The sequence below is a fragment of the Dendropsophus ebraccatus genome, chromosome 4, assembly GCF_027789765.1.
Source record: "Dendropsophus ebraccatus isolate aDenEbr1 chromosome 4, aDenEbr1.pat, whole genome shotgun sequence".
NCBI classification, from domain to species: domain Eukaryota; kingdom Metazoa; phylum Chordata; class Amphibia; order Anura; family Hylidae; genus Dendropsophus; species Dendropsophus ebraccatus.
The window spans coordinates 152,602,616-152,618,520 of NC_091457.1; the positions used below are offsets into that span (position 1 = coordinate 152,602,616).

The 15,905-nt window shown below is 45.4% G+C and overlaps 1 protein-coding gene across 3 annotated transcripts; it reads right to left on the reverse strand.

Annotated features, from left to right (window-relative positions):
• Positions 1 to 1,771: 1,771 nt before the first annotated feature.
• Positions 1,772 to 15,844, reverse strand: HENMT1 (HEN methyltransferase 1). 3 transcript variants are annotated; one of them, XM_069968991.1, is made up of 7 exons: positions 15,760 to 15,844; positions 14,275 to 14,388; positions 12,926 to 13,038; positions 10,322 to 10,456; positions 8,146 to 8,328; positions 5,416 to 5,593; positions 1,772 to 2,262 (listed from the first exon to the last, which is right to left on the reverse strand). In XM_069968991.1, exons 2-7 carry the CDS (start codon positions 14,359 to 14,361, stop codon positions 1,828 to 1,830), a joined length of 1,131 nt encoding a protein of 376 aa, XP_069825092.1. In that variant the 5' UTR covers positions 14,362 to 14,388; positions 15,760 to 15,844; the 3' UTR covers positions 1,772 to 1,827. The 3 variants fall into 3 exon arrangements, with proteins under 3 accessions (XP_069825092.1, XP_069825094.1, XP_069825093.1); XM_069968993.1 differs by lacking the exon at positions 15,760 to 15,844 and adding an exon at positions 15,462 to 15,602; XM_069968992.1 differs by lacking the exon at positions 15,760 to 15,844 and adding an exon at positions 14,575 to 14,635.
• Between the last annotated feature and the right edge of the window lie 61 nt (positions 15,845 to 15,905).

The following is a 15,905-nucleotide window of genomic DNA, read 5'->3' on the forward strand; positions in this document are numbered from 1 at the left end:
AAAAAATGTAATGCCTTACTGATAAAAATACAATAAAAACATCATATAATTGGTGTTATTTATCCTGGATGGTAAATAGGTTAAAAAAAATACAACGCAAATGATACAAAGAAAAACTACAGCTTGCCTGACAAAAAACAAGCCTCCACAGGTCCAGCAATGGATACATTACTGGAAAAAAGTTATGGGTTTCAGAAAGGGGATGACAAAATGCACAAATTTATAGCCAAGTATACAGGACAAGAATGGAATTAGAGAGATACTAGAAGCCTAAAAATGACCTCTGTCCCCAGGTGTCCTCCTCCTGTGGCTGCGCGCACACACAAACTCTCCCTGCCTGGAACTACCAATCTAAAGCCCCTGTTACACAGGGCAATATTGAGGAGAAAATGAATGCTGTCAGCGCTCGCTTGCTCCTCGTTCCCAGCTCGCTGTCGGCGCTATTACAGGCGTCGGCAGCGAGCAGGTGAGGGCGGGGAAAGGGGAATGCGTGGAGAGGTGCAGGGGGGCGCAGGGAGCCCATAGCAGTTAGCATCGGTGTGCTGCCGACGCTCCTGTTCCATGGAGCGACAGCAGTAGATCGCTGTTATTCTGATTGTTTGGTCTGGTTAATCGTAAGAATCGTAAGAAGACATCGTCCCTGTCGGCTGATCGTTGCCTTCTATTACACCAGACGATTATCATCCATAACGGCCGATAATCGTTTAGTGTAATAGGGCCTTAAAGTGACACTGTCACCCCCTTTTTGCATTCTGACTTCTCTACACAGGTGTAAATGGTGCTTGTCCCAGTAAAAGTCATCTTTTTCCATCTGTGGATTGTGCCATCTGGGCGGGCTTTACGGGCGGAGTTCCACTTAGCCCCGTCCACAATACCACTGTTGGCCCTGCCCCGTGACGTCATCACCCTCTCAGCGACCATTGGTATGGGCCGACCTAGAGGGGTTGGGGCCTAGACCTTTAGGCTGACCTGTTCCAATGGGGCAGGGCATATGCACTGATGACGTCACAAGGTGGCGTCAATGACGATATTGTGGGCGGAGCTAAGTGGTGCTTCACCTGTGAAGCCCCGCCCAGATAGCACAATCCGCAGGTGATAAAAAAAAATCACTTTTACTGGAACAAGCACCATGACGTACGATATAAAATAAGGTATGAAAACTGCTACATTTACCCTTTACACCTAGAGAAGTCATAATGCAAAAAGGGGGTGACAGGGTCACTTTAAGGCTACTCTCTCTACTCTCCTATGCCTCAGCAATAGTGCCTGTTTGCCCTCTGCTTAACCCTCCTATGCGTGACCCCGAACCTGCCACAACTTCTGACCACCGATGTGAACTGGAAGGTTACCGAGAGATGTATCCCATGTAGTTCCCTACACAAGGCCCATTCACTGCTTTTATGTTAAAATTGTGTTACTTATCTCCAGAAATGCAGAAGTCAATGGAAACCAATTTCTTTTTAGCAAAAAAAACAAAAAAAAACTTTATTTCTCTTTAAGAATTGGCCAAATAAAATCAAGAGGATAAACTAGAAAGTAGTATGTACAAAGAAGTCCATGGATGGATACAAACCAAGGATAAAAAAAATAAAAAATAACACGCAAAAAATAAAAAGTTAGAGGGAGATTTATCAAACGTGATGTAAAGTGAAACTGGCTCAGTTGCCCCTAGCAACCAATCAGATTCCACCTTTCATTTTCCAAAGAGTCTTTGAATAATGAAAGGTGGAATCTGATTGGTTGCTAGGGGCAACTGAGACCGTTTCACTTTACACCATATTTGATAAATCTCCCCCTTAGAGTCTAGTGTGTGAAACAATGTATGAATCAGTCATCGCTGATATCAGAACCCACATCATTGTCTACATGCAGAGGATAGACGACGGCGCCCCCATCAGCGCTAAGTGTAACCTCTCCGGTCATCATACTCTGAAAGACATCGAGGCTTCCACAAAGTTCCTTCACCTTTGGGATAGCAAAGAGAGATTCGAGTGGTACGTGAACGGCGTCTCCTTCTAGAAACGGAGGTCTGCCATTGCTCTCCTCTAATTGGGTTTTAGTCTGGAGACTAGAAAGCCACTTAGACGATACACGAGGCTGCTCCCTATCGTCTGCCGTAACAAGCGTTTCCTCGTCTTCTTCGGGAAAGAGATTATGTAGGAAGTTGCTCTTCATACGTTCTGCATGGCACAGGGCGGTGGTCAGTACTGCTTTACGCAGATACTTTTCGTCTTGAATACTTGGATATATCACATGAAGAACCTAACGACAATTAAAGGGAAATTCTGGTTAAGAAAGATTTAACCCTGTTCAGTCCCCACCCATAATCTAAGCTTGTGTGTAACAGGTTTCTATTACATGAATTGGTCCATTTGTCTGCAGCTCATCCTGACTCACACCCTGATACTGCTGAAAATCTTCACTGCCTGCTCCACTCTGTCTCCACTCCTCTGTCGCCCCCCTCCCTTCTGGGACAGAGGTCACATGATCTCTGTCTCTCCTGTTGCCAGGCAAGCAGTAACATCTCATCTGCAACCCCTCCCACCACTGACATCACAAAGAGATCACCTGGCCAGGGAAACAACAGCCTCTCCTGAGTAATGTAGGGGAATGTAGACACTATTGTTTTATCTATCTCATCTATGTAGATCAGGGGTGGGGAACCTCCGGCCCGCGGGCCGCATCCGGCCCCTGAGACCTCCCGATGCGGCCCGCGGCCCGCAGCTCCCCTGTGATGCTCGCCGCTCTGCTGGGGAAGAAGCCGGCATACACCGCATCCTCCGGTGTCTGTGACAGCTGGCGGACACCGGAGGATGCTGTCTGTGCCGGCTTCTTCCACAGCAGAGCGGCGCGTGTCTTCAGTCTCTTGCGGGCCGCGCGCGATGACGTCATTTCATCGCGCGCCGCCTGCAGGAGAAGACCGGCACAGAGGACCTGGGAGAGAAGAGGACCTGGACTGTTTGGGAGCGGAGGTAAGGTGAGTGGGATGTTTATTTTTTTATTTGGGGGTTAACTAGGATCCCAGGGACATGCCTGATGGGGGGGGGGGACAACTAGGCTACCAGGGACATGACTGATGGGGGGGGGGGACAACTAGGCTACCAGGGACATGACTGATGGGGGGGGACAACTAGGCTACCAGGGACATGCCTGATAGGGGGGGGGACAACTAGGCTACCAGGGACATGCCTGATAGGGGGGACAACTAGGCTACCAGGGACATGACTGATGGGGGGGATAACTAGGCTACCAGAGACATGCCTGATGGGGGTGATAACTAGGCTACCAGGGACATGACTGATGGGGGGGGACAACTAGGCTACCAGGGACATGCCTGATGGGGGTGATAACTAGGCTACCAGGGACATGACTGATGGGGGGGGGACAACTAGGCTACCAGGGACATGACTGATGGGGGGGGACAACTAGGCTACCAGGGACATGACTGATGGGGGGGGACAACTAGGCTACCAGGGACATGCCTGATGGGGGGGGGGGAATAACTAGGCTACCAGGGACATGACTGATGGGGGGGGGGAATAACTAGGCTACCAGGGACATGCCTGATGGGGGGGGGAATAACTAGGCTACCAGAGACATGACTGATGGGGGGGGGGGGAATAACTAGGCTACCAGGGACATAACTGATGGGGGGGGGACAACTAGGCTACCAGGGACATGCCTGATGGGGGTTAACTAGGCTACCAGGGACATGCCTGATGGGGGGGGGAATAACTAGGCTACCAGGGACATGCCTGATGGGGGGGGGGACAACTAGGCCACCAGGGACATGACTGATGGGGGGGACAACTAGGCTACCAGAGACATGACTGATGGGGGGGGACAACTAGGCTACCAGGGACATGACTGATGGGGGGGGACAACTAGGCTACCAGGGACATGACTGATGGGGGGATAACTAGGCCACCAGGGACATGACTGATGGGGGAGACAACTAGGCTACCAGGGACATGACTGATGGGGGGATAACTAGGCCACCAGGGACATGACTGATGGGGGAGACAACTAGGCTACCAAAGACATGACTGATGGGGGGGAGAATAACTAGGCTACCAGGGACATGACTGATGGGGGGGGGACAACTAGGCTACCAGGGACATGACTGATGGGGGGGGGACAACTAGGCTACCAGGGACATGCCTGATGGGGGGGGAATAACTAGGCTACCAGGGACATGCCTGATGGGGGGGGAATAACTAGGCTACCAGGGACATGACTTGGGGGTTAACTAGACTACAAGGGGCATCACTGGGGGTTAACTACAATAGCAGGGGCACTAGGGGAACAATACTATGCCTTGTCCTGGGTGCTGCAAACCCCCGCTACTAACTGCCGCGCACGGTATGCGGCCCTCGAATGATTTTATTAATGCCCGACCGGCCCTCGACATGGAAAAGGTTTCCCACCCCTGATGTAGATGAATAGATAGATATTAGGGGGGAATTATCAAACATGGTGTAAAGTGAAACTGTCTCAGTTGCCCCTAGCAACCAATCAGATTCCACCTTTTCATTTTCCAAAGAGTCTGTGAGGAATGAAAGGTGGAATCTGATTGGTTGCTAGGGGCAACTGAGCCAGTTTCACTTTACACCATGTTTGATAAATCTCCCCCATTGTGTTTACTGTGCAAAGCATAAGCAGATCAAAACAGTGGTCGGTGAACACTACAACACTTGAGTACACTGCATGCTGGGAGATGTAGTTTCCCAGCCACGTAAAACTGAGAGCATTTGTAAAAGTTTGAATCTGGGTTGAGTCTTCCAGTACTTATCAGCTGCTATATGTCATGCAGTAAATGGCGTATTCTTTCCAGTTTGACACAGTGCTCTCTGCTGCCACCTCTGTCCATGTCAGGTAATGTCCAGAGCAGTAGCCAATCCTCATGCTCTGCAGACTGCAAAGAATACACCACTTCATACAGCAGCTGATAAGTACTGGAAGACTTGAGATTTTTTTTTTTTAATTTTTAAGTAAATGACAACTATCTGGCATATTCTGGCGCCAGTTGATTTGAAAGGTATATATAGGTACTGGTGCTTTCATTGCAACATATGCACATTTCGGCTATGTTCCCACAACATCTTCGCGGTCGTTTTTGTGGACGGCCGTCATTTTAGCACTAAAATGTGCCAGCTTTATGCAAATTGCAGCCACAAAATGGCCACAAAATGACAGCTGTCCAAAAAAAAAGTCTGCAAAACGGCCAGAAAAAAAAAGAGGTTGTAGGAACATAGCCGATGCAAAACACAGGTGACGGTTTCCCTTTCAGACTATGCTCACACACTGTGGTTTTGTGGCTGTGTGTGCACAAAGCCTAAATGTTAGTAGGTAATTCCAATGGTTCTTATTGTGGACACAAAAATCATCATAATACATGGAACACACAGTACACACTCTCTTGTATGTACTTCTGTACTTCATTTTGTTTCTGATGGTTTCTTCAGTCTCCGTGTAGTTCTTGGTGAATATTCCAATCTGGGAGCAGTAACCAACATCTTTACTGTCTGCTCCTAATTCTCCAACCCCAGTAAACTCCACCGTGTAATTGTATTGTCTGGATATATTCATGGCCCTGAGGAAAGATGGAGAGGTTGCAATGGTAAGACCTGCTATTATTACCTGTATAGGATTTACATAAGAGAAATGTTTTTCTTAAGGGTGCGTTCACACCTACAGGATCCGCAGCAGATCTGCAGCAGATTTGATGGTTCAGATTTGATGCTGTGTTCAGTTATTTAAATGAAATCTGCTGCGGATCTGCCGCAGATCTGCCGCGGATCCGCAGCAAAAAATCAGCTGCGGATCCGGTTAGTGTGAACATACCCTTAGGGTATGTTCACACTTACCGGATCTGCAGCTGATTTTCTGCTGCGGATCTGCGGCAGATCCGCAGCAGATTTCATTTAAATAACTGAACACAGCATCAAATCTGCACCAACAAATCTGCTGCGGATCTGCTGCAGATCTGCTGCGGATCCTGTAGGTGTGAACGCACCCTTAAGAAGGGGTTTGCAATCCCACACTTGTCTTCGAGAAGGGGGATTCTTTTTCCAAACAATTTATACTATACCAGTTCCCCCCCCCTCCTGGTCTTACTGCCAAAATTAAATGAAGCCGCCTAATAACATATTGGAGGTGAATCATCTCTATCGTTGGGATTCCTTGGCACATTGCCCCAACCTTCTGTTATTTGTGATGTCTGTTAATTGCATTGGAGCTGCCAGCTTAGGGTGTTATGCTCTATAGAATGGCATCTGTAGGAAATCACCCACAGCTTAAAGTGAAGCCAAATGTGCATAAAAGTGATGACTGCAAAAAAAACTTGGAGGCATGGCCGGATAGCAGTACTAGAAATCTGGAGCACCTTATTGTTTGTAGCTCCTATGAAGAACCATGCATGTCTATGGTAACAGAATACAAATGGCGGGTAGTGCATGCACTATGGTCGCGGTTATATCACCTATACGATGACAAATATATCCCAACAGTAATCGGTCTACTACACCAAATGTACAAGCGCCTGGGTCTGGGACTTCACCTTGCCCCATGCAAGTGAATGGGATTCTGGAGAAGTCTGATCATCATCTGGCAATGGGTCTCTCCTCTGTATTCATTCAGAACATATACGGGACTGTATGCATGTGTGTGGGAGAAGTCAGAGGAAATGGCTGTCAAACAAACATGCATTCATCTGACAGCTACCTAAAGTGTATGGCCAACTCCACTGCAGCCTGAGGAGGGACTGGTTGCTACAATGTCTCTGATACTCAGGAAGACGGCCATCCTAGGTGAATAGCAAGCGCTAGTGGCTACCAGTTCACCAATAATTGCACTGGCCGATGACAGCCCGATCAATAATGTAAACGAGCGACGATCTGCTAGAGCCGTAATCGAGCCGTGTAATAGGCTAAGAAAGTGAGCGACAATCTACCAATTGTCATTCACTTACCCAGCCTATTACATGGCTCGATTATCATTCAGCAAGGGCTGCATGGACATCGTTAGCGATGTCCGTGCAGCCCTTGCCCTTAACTGTTAATACATTACCTCTCCACGCTGCCCTCTGCTTTCTTCCTGCAACTTTAAAGCAGTCTCTGAGCCAACAGGCCGCTCAGCTAATCACTGGCCGGGAGCATGGAGAAGTAATGTATAACAGTTTGGGGCAAGGGCTGCACGGACATCGCTAACGATGTCCGTGCAGCCCTTGATTAATGATTATGGAGCTGTGTAATAGGCCCGGTAAACAAGCACCGATCTAGTAGATTGGCGCTAGTTAACATTATAGATTGGGCCTTCATCGGAGGACCCTTAGACTTGACAGTGCTTCTTCCTCTCTAATCCCTGACACATACAGCCCCTCTGCAACTCTGCATTGTGTAACATAACTAAACACTCTGAATAGCTGATATTGCTTTTCAGTGAGGGCAGTTCTTCTGAATAATTTCTGGTAGTCTCCCGGCTCATATGCAGGAGGGATCCCTTGTTTCAATTCAGGATTCTTAAAGTGTCACTGTCGTTTTTGCAGACATCAATAGTACAGGCAATTTTAAGAAACTTGCCAAATATGCCATTATCTGCTTTCCCCAGGTCCCCCACCCCCACCACCCTCCTCTCTCTCATCCACTGCTCATTATTAGGAAATCTCGACTCTTTTACATTAGTCGTGCCCTGTCTGTTCTATGGAGAGGGGAGGGGGGAGGAGGGAGATTAGTCGCCAGCAGAGAACAAAGGATTACACAGTGGGACCTGTGTGAAAGCCGGTATTCAGAGGTCAGAGAAGTCAGTACTGACTTCAGAGGAGATAGCCCGGTGATGTAGCTGTAAATTAACTCTTTGTTGTCCTGTTTTGGTGCCTCATCTCCCTCCACCCCTCCCCTCTCCATAAGAGAACCATGAAGACAGGGGGGAGAGCTTCAAACTGTTTTTTCAGTATAAAAATGCATTTTTTGGCTAATAAACCCAATTACAAAGTTTCTTAAAATCGCCTATACTATTGGTTTCTGCAAAAAAAAAAAAAAAAATTTTAAACGACAGTGACATTTTAAATTTAATAACAAAAAATGTGTTCACCAAACTAGACAACCCCTTTAAATATCATGAAGTGACACAAATGTCACGTCTTACCAGCCCTGAAATTCTTTTCTATTCCATTCAAACTTGTGGTCCGGGTGTCTGAAACCTGGATTTTCAGAAAGTAAGACATTGAACTCCACATTCGGGGTACTGATCACTACGGCGTTAGGAGTCATAAAGCCAAAGAGAACGTCCTGGAATTTCTCAAGGTCCTCAGCTACCAGGTGTTCAATCCTTAAGGAAAGACCAGTTACATTATGTAGATGATTAAAAAAAAGTAGAATCCTAATGGGAAATATTACCAGCAGAGAGAGAGAGAAGGCTCAAACCGTGGAAACTTTTTATTAAAAAGGAAATAATTTCACATCAAAATTTCCTAAGCGGCAGAAATCAATGCAAACAGGCGGCTCAATGCAGATTGTGTATAGGGTTCATTATACTGCGCCCCCTGCAGGTTACCATACAATACACCTCTATTGAAGCGTATCTGTAAAGTTTTTCTTTTTTTTTTAACGATTAATGATTAACGATAAACGATCGCAAACGAGATTGTTGATCGTTAACCTGAAATCGTTCACCATATTACACAGAACGACGGTCGTTAGTTACGATCGTTATTGCGATCGTTACTATGATCGTTTATTCCTTCTGATCCCAGCAAAACAATGTGCAATGTGCTATTACACTGAACGATTAGTAAAAAAAATGCAGAACTTGAGCGAACGAATGTGGAATTACAGCGAACGATTAACGATTATTTTAATTTCAGATCTAAATCAACGATCAACGACATACAAGCGATTTTTCGATCGTTGCCTGCAATTGCACAGGACGATTATCGTTTAAATTCGAACGATATAACGATTTTTTGCACGATAATCGTCCCGTGTAATAAGGCCCTTAGACTATTTCTGAGATCAGGCGTGGACAGCATCCATACTTCACTGTTGTGTTTTAAAAGCAAACGTATGACGCCAGGCATTATACATCGATGGCTTATCCTCAGGTACTAAAGTGGATGGGAGTTGAGCAGCAGTAACCTGGAGCTACCACTTTGCAGTGAACAGGACAGGGCTTATGGCCCCACTTACTACGTATGTGTTGGAGCCAAAGTTTGTTGAAAAGGAAGCATGGTTTCCCACACTAAACCGGATTTACTTAAAGGGGTATTCCACTCAAACATAACTTTTGATATGTCGCTGCCCATGGTGAGACTAATAATTCCTTCCATACTTGTTATTATATATTCAGTCTCCTTCTCCCAGGTCTGAGCTGCTGCTCTCTGCTGATGACACAAAAATCTGCGTGTGAGCTTTTCTTTCTGTCTCCTCCCTGACCGGCTTTATCTGCAACTCTATAATGCCAGGAGGGTTAATCACAGTTCATCACAGAGTTCATCTGCAACTTGACCTCAGATTAATCCTCCCAACATTACAAGGTAGCTACAGAGTTGCAGGTAAAGCCTGCCAGGGACTTGTTTACATCAGCTGTCTCAGAAGGGAGGGGGGAGAAGGTGGAGAGAGAGAAAAGCTCACACACAGATTTTTGTGTCTTCAGCAGAAAGCAGCAGCTCAGAACTGGGAGAAGGAGACTGAATAGATCATAACAAGTATGGAAGAAATTGTTAGTCTCATTATAGGCAGCAACATATGGAAGGTTATGTTTGAGCAGAATACCCCTTTAAACCTAGCTGAAATTTACACCAACTCCTAATGTGTCTTTTATTTTATTTTTATTTAATGTTTCAAAACAGTTGAAATTTTAAGACAAGATTTGAACTGTAAAGATACTGATAAAATGTAAAAGAAAATAAAAAAAAATTTTAATTCAACAAATAATATAAATAAAATTGTTCCACATTGCACATTAACTATTAGGGTTTATTCTGCTTGTAAAACATTTTTGAGCCGTGAAGTACACAGTGCGACCATAGATCCAGTGTATATACAGGGTAAGCCACCGGCCTGTGTGGTTATGGGGGATCAGGACTCGCAGGGTCTGGACAGAATTACTCTGCTATTTACAAACATTCTGTAGCAAATCCTATTAAACTATTTAGGCCTAAGCTCAGCGGCTTCAGCTCCAAATCCACCCGATCAATTCTCTGCTGCAGCAATGGTGACTATACAGCCGTCTGCAAATTCTATGGATTTGCCGCACCTTCTACTTCAGAGCAACTATACAAATCACACCTACATATACAGAAGACATAACAGCACATACTTACAGCTCAATGCAAGTTATTAGGTCAAATCCAAGCAGAGCAGGATCCTTCTCACACACAGAACCATGATACAAGGTTACGGTCAGTGGTCTCTGCAGCGGATCCAGGTAATAGACTGGGAGAGGGGTTAATGTATACCTAATGGAGAGACATAGCATATCCAGAACAAAAAATACAGGCACATAAAGGGGAAGTCTGGCAAAAAATTTCCAATAGCAAATCACCAATATACACTTATTACGGGAAATGCTTATAAAGTGCTTTTTTCCCTGCACTTACTACTGCATCAAGGCTTCACTTCCTGGATAAAATGGTGATGTCACTTCCTGGATAACATGGTGATGTCACTTCCTGGATAACATGGCGATGTCACTTTCTGGATAACATGGCGATGTCACTTCCTGGATAACATGGTGATATCACTTCCTGGATAACATGGTGATGTCACTTCCTGGATAAAATGGTGATGTCACGACCTGACTCCCAGAGCTGAGCAGGCTGTGGCTGCTGGAGGGGATGATGGCAGAGGGACACAGGGCACTGGAGGGACACTGAGCATCCCTCTGCCATCAGACTCTCCAGCAGCCACAGCCCACACAGCTCTGGGAGTCGGGTCGTGACATCACCATGTTATCCAGGAAGTGACATCACCATTTTATCCAGGAAGTGACATCACCATTTTATCCAGAAAGTGACATCATCATTTTATCCAGGAAGTGAAGCCTTGATGCAGTAGTAAGTGCAGGGGTAAAAAGCACTTTATGTGTATATTGGTGATTTGTGTAACTTTTGGGGGGCAATATAATACTTTAATAAAAACTCCTTCATCCAGTTGCCCAAATAGGCAAATCAGGGGGTCTACATGTAAAGGTCCTTCTCAAAAAATTAGCATATAGTGCTAAAGTTCATTATTTTCCATAATGTAATGATAAAAATTAAACTTACATATAGTTTACAATCATTGCACACCAACTGACATATTTCAGGTCTTTTATTGTTTTAATCCTGATGATTTTGGCATACAGCTCATGAAAACTCAAAAATCCTATCTCAAAAAATTTGCATATTTCATCCGACCAATAAAAAAAAAGTGTTTTTAATAAAAAAAAAAAAAAAAGTCAACCTTCAAATAATTATGTTCAGTTATGCACTCAATACTTGGTCGGGAATCCTTTTGCAGAAATGCCTGCTTCAATGCGGCGTGGCATGGAGGCAATCAGCCTGTGGCACTGCTCAGGTGTTATGGAGGCCCAGGATGCTTTGATAACGGCCTTAAGCTCATCCAGAGTGTGGGGTCTTGCGTCTCTCAACTTTCTCTTTACAATATCCCACAGATTCTCTATGGGGTTCAGGTCAGGAGAGTTGGCAGGCCAATTGAGCACACTAACACCATGGTCAGGTGCCAGGTCATGCTGAAAAATGAAATCTTCATCTCCATAAAGTTTTTCAGCCGATGGAAGCGTGAAGTGCTCCAAAATCTCCTGATAGCTAGCTGCATTGACCCTGCCCTTGATAAAACACAGTGGACCAACACCTGCAGCTGACATGGCACCCCAGACCATCACTGCCTGTGGGTACTTGACACTGGACTTCAGGCATTTTGGCATTTCCTTCTCCCCAGTCTTCCTCCAGACTCTGGCACCTTGATTTCCGAATGACATGCAAAATTTGTTTTTATCAGAAAAAAGTACTTGGGACCACTGAGCAACAGTCCAGTGCTGCTTCTCTGTAGCCCAGGTCAGACGCTTCTGCCGCTGTTTCTGGTTGAAAAGTGGCTTGACCTGGGGAATGCGGCACCTGTAGCCCATTTCCTGCACACGCCTGTGCACAGTGGCTCTGGATGTTTCTACTCCAGACTCAGTCCACTGCTTCCGCAGGTCCATCAAGGTCTGGAATCGGTCCTTCTCCACAATCTTCCTCAGGGTCCGGTCACCTCGTTGTGCAGCGTTTTCTGCCACATTTTTTCCTTTCCACAGACTTCCCATTGAGGTGCCTTGATACAGCACTCTGGGAACAGCCTATTTGTTCAGAAATGTATTTCTGGGTCTTACCCTCTTGCTTGAGGGTGTCAATGATGGCCTTCTGGACAGCAGTCAGGTCGGCAGTCTTACCCATGATCGCTGTTTGGAGTAATGAACCAAGCTGGTAGTTTTTTAAAAGCCTCAGGTATCTTTTGCAGGTGTTTAGAGTTAATTAGTTGATTCAGATGATTAGGTTTGTTTAGGGAACCTTTTCATGATATGCTCATTTTTTGAGATAGGATTTTGGGGTTTTCATGAGCTGTATGTCAAAATCATTAGGATTAAAACAATAAAAGACCTGAAATATTTCAGTTGGTGTGCAATGATTCTAAACTATATGTAAGTTTAATTTTTATCATTTTATTATGGAAAATAATGAACTTTAGCACTATATGCTAATTTTTTGAGAAGGACCTGTATAGGCCACAGGTATGGGCGGGGATATAACTTCAGACAAGATATGTACCACTTCAGTCCAAAATGATACAATAGTAGAGCATGCCCACATCATGTGCCATAAATCAGCCGGATTATGTTGGCATTTAGGCCATGTTGGAGCTGGAAGAGAATACTTATTTTTACTTACCCTTTCCTCTTCAATATGTCCTCATCAATGTCCACACCGACCAGCTCCTCGATGCAGCTCCAAAACTTCAGCTTATGGAGAAGGGAACATTCGCTGCATCCCAGATCTGCAACCTGCCGAGTGGAAAGCAAAAATCACCCTGGTTACTGACTGACCACATTTTTAAAATCTATCAGCGGGCAGGGGGAAATTTGATAACTAGTAGAGACTTACCTGCCACCTCACCACCACCAACCCCTGTGCCCACGATGAGTGGCGGGACCGGCCTTTGGACCCCCCGCTGGAAGGCATTTTTCCTCGAGTTGTGATGACATCGGGGTGGGGGGAATGCCTGTCCCTGCTGATGGGATGGCTGCTCAGCCAATCAGTGACTGGAGAGGCCAGTCCATCAGCCGGGTCATGATATGTGCAGCAACGGAGATCCAAGAGCTGGGCGGGGGTCCCAAGGCCGGTTACACCGCTCACTGCGGGCACAGGGAGAGGTAAGTTCCTACTGGTTATCAAATTCCGCCCTGCCCATTGCCGTACATCTCCTTTAACCAAATCACACTGCATGGATCCAAAGGAAAGAATAAAAAATTATACATACTTCAACCCAACATTCATAACTTCATTGTGTGACTATGGGCGGCTTGCACCAATTTCTAGTTAATGTGTTACTGTCGTATTTTTTTTTTTGCAGAAATCAATAGTACATGCGATTTTAAGCCTTGTTATTGGGTTTATTAGGCAAATATGCCATTATCTGAATCCAAAAAGAATTTCCCCAGGGCCCCCCCCTCCCCACAAAGGATTACACAGCCGCAACTGTGTGAAAGCCAGTATTCAGAGGTCAGAGAGGTCAGTACTGACTTCAGAGGAAATAGCCTGGTGATGTAGCAATAAATTAACTCTTTGTTGTCCTGTTTTGGTGCCTCATCTCCCTCCACCTCCCCCCCCCCATAGGCAACTATGAAGACAGGGGGGACAGCTTCAAACTGCTTTTTCACAATAAAAAAAACATTTTTTTGGCTAATAAACCCAATTACAAAGTTTCTTAAAATCGCCTGTACTATTGATTTCTGCAAAAAATGTAAACGACAGTGGCACTTTAACACCCAACGTATGATCAGGTAAGATTTCTTTTTTACCTTTGGGTGAGGGGCAATCCCAGGCACAGAGAAACCTATAAACAGAAACTGGTGGCCTAGTGGCTGCAGCCCTCTCTCTATGCTCTGTGCCTTCCCACAGCACTAACACTGCAGGGCATGCTGGGATATATTACTCAGCCCAGACTACATCTCGAGTGACGCTGACAATGCACATCGGCCTTCTGCTTTACGTCTCAGATAATATAGATAATAACTCACCTTTTTGGGTTTGTGAGTATCGATATAAGACTTCACAAATTCATATCGTTGTTCGTACAGCGGCGGCTCAAAGCGGATTGGCTCCATGTGTCTCTAAGATGGCGGCTCATAGAGCTGAAACAGAAAGACGGATTAGGGTCCACCACGATACGAATAAAGACAGAGATGTCAGGGAGCTCATCTGTGGAGCATCTTGTTTCCATATACACCCTGAGAAATAGCAGCAGCATGGAGGACTTTATAGAGACATAGAGAACTGTCTAAGCCTGAGTCAATCCTGGGGGGAGATCTGTTACTTACAGTAGCTCTTGTGTAGTCTTCCTTGCTGTCTTGCAGCTTCTGGTCTTTCCAGTAACTCCCCCTCCCACCTCCCCTTTCCATAGACTTGTATGGGCAGATTGTAATATGATCTCACACTGAGCTGCAGGTCCCTCTGTCACACAATAGACAGAGCTGAGCTGCTTATTCAGTGGTTGAACACACCGACTTCAGCCAACTCTCTATAGTGGTGGCCTCCTGACTCTTGGCCGAGATGATGTCTGTGAGGAGAAGGGGCAGGCAGGTTGGCTTTTTCTGCTGGACCCTATTGTTCTCAGAAGGATAAGCCGGAACCATGCGGCCGTACCGAAGATTTATGTATACACGGAGATCAGAAGAGATGACTGACGGCCAAATGTATGTTTATCTAGTGGTGGCTGAAAGTGAACAACCTTGGGGCAGATTTATGAAACTATTTGCAGTGTATCCACTTTGTGTGAACACACCCTAAGAGAAGAACCCTACTGTTACCAATCAATTACATCGTAACTTTTATTTCTTATAGCAAGATTCCTATTTTTTATAGTGCTTTAGTAAAATTTTATAGCGTTTTGTAACAAAAAAAAAAAAAGCAGGTACTCACCTCACCATTCCCACGTTCAGGTTCCAGTCAGCACCCCAGTCTGTCTTCAGGAGTGGACATCACAGGTCAGAGGTCATGATTCCCATCACTGAGCAGAGATGCCAGGATTATGACCTATTACCTCTGACACAGATTGGCTGTCCACTCCAGTAGGAAGACCAGGGAGCCGACCATAAACTAAAAAGAGGAACGGCGTGGGATTGGTGAGGTGAGTACCCGCTTGTTATTTTATAGCACTTGTGGCTCTTTTATAAACTATGTTAAAGACATGAATAGTCATTTTAACCTTTTTTGCTGTGTCTTTACCACTTTCAGAGGTCACATGTATAAAGGTAAGATGCTTTGGTCACATGATTCTCTATCTACAGATTTATGTAACCACAGCAGTGTGAATGGTTGCTATGGACAACACAATTTCCTAATCTCATTTTTTTGCACACAAAAAAACCCACTAAACACAAGTGGCTTTTATAACCTCAAAAACGACCGCTACAATATTACTTCCAGTATAACTACAATACTACACGAACACGAAGACACATCCAGCGACTATTATTCTCAATCATAATTCCCCGCCAACTTACAGTGTTCACTGTCTAGCTACGGTTTAAATAAAGATCCGAATGTTCAATAGAAGGTGGGAAAAAAACAAGACGCTGTTCGCCCTGATTGGCTACTTCCTCCGTACAAGATACAGGATTATTGATTGGGCGCCAAATACAAGCGCTCT

What these genes read in the sequence shown, in the direction of transcription:
- HENMT1 (XM_069968991.1), bottom strand. Translation starts at nt 14,361, where the DNA reads ATGGAGCCAATCCGCTTTGAGCCGCCGCTGTACGAACAACGATATGAA. An exon ending in GACATATTGAAGAGGAAAGG is followed by an intron (nt 10,457 to 12,925) that starts GTAAGTAAAAAT and finishes TCTCTCCATTAG; the next exon opens with GTATACATTAACCCCTCTCC. An exon ending in CTAATAACTTGCATTGAGCT is followed by an intron (nt 8,329 to 10,321) that starts GTAAGTATGTGC and finishes TCTTTCCTTAAG; the next exon opens with GATTGAACACCTGGTAGCTG.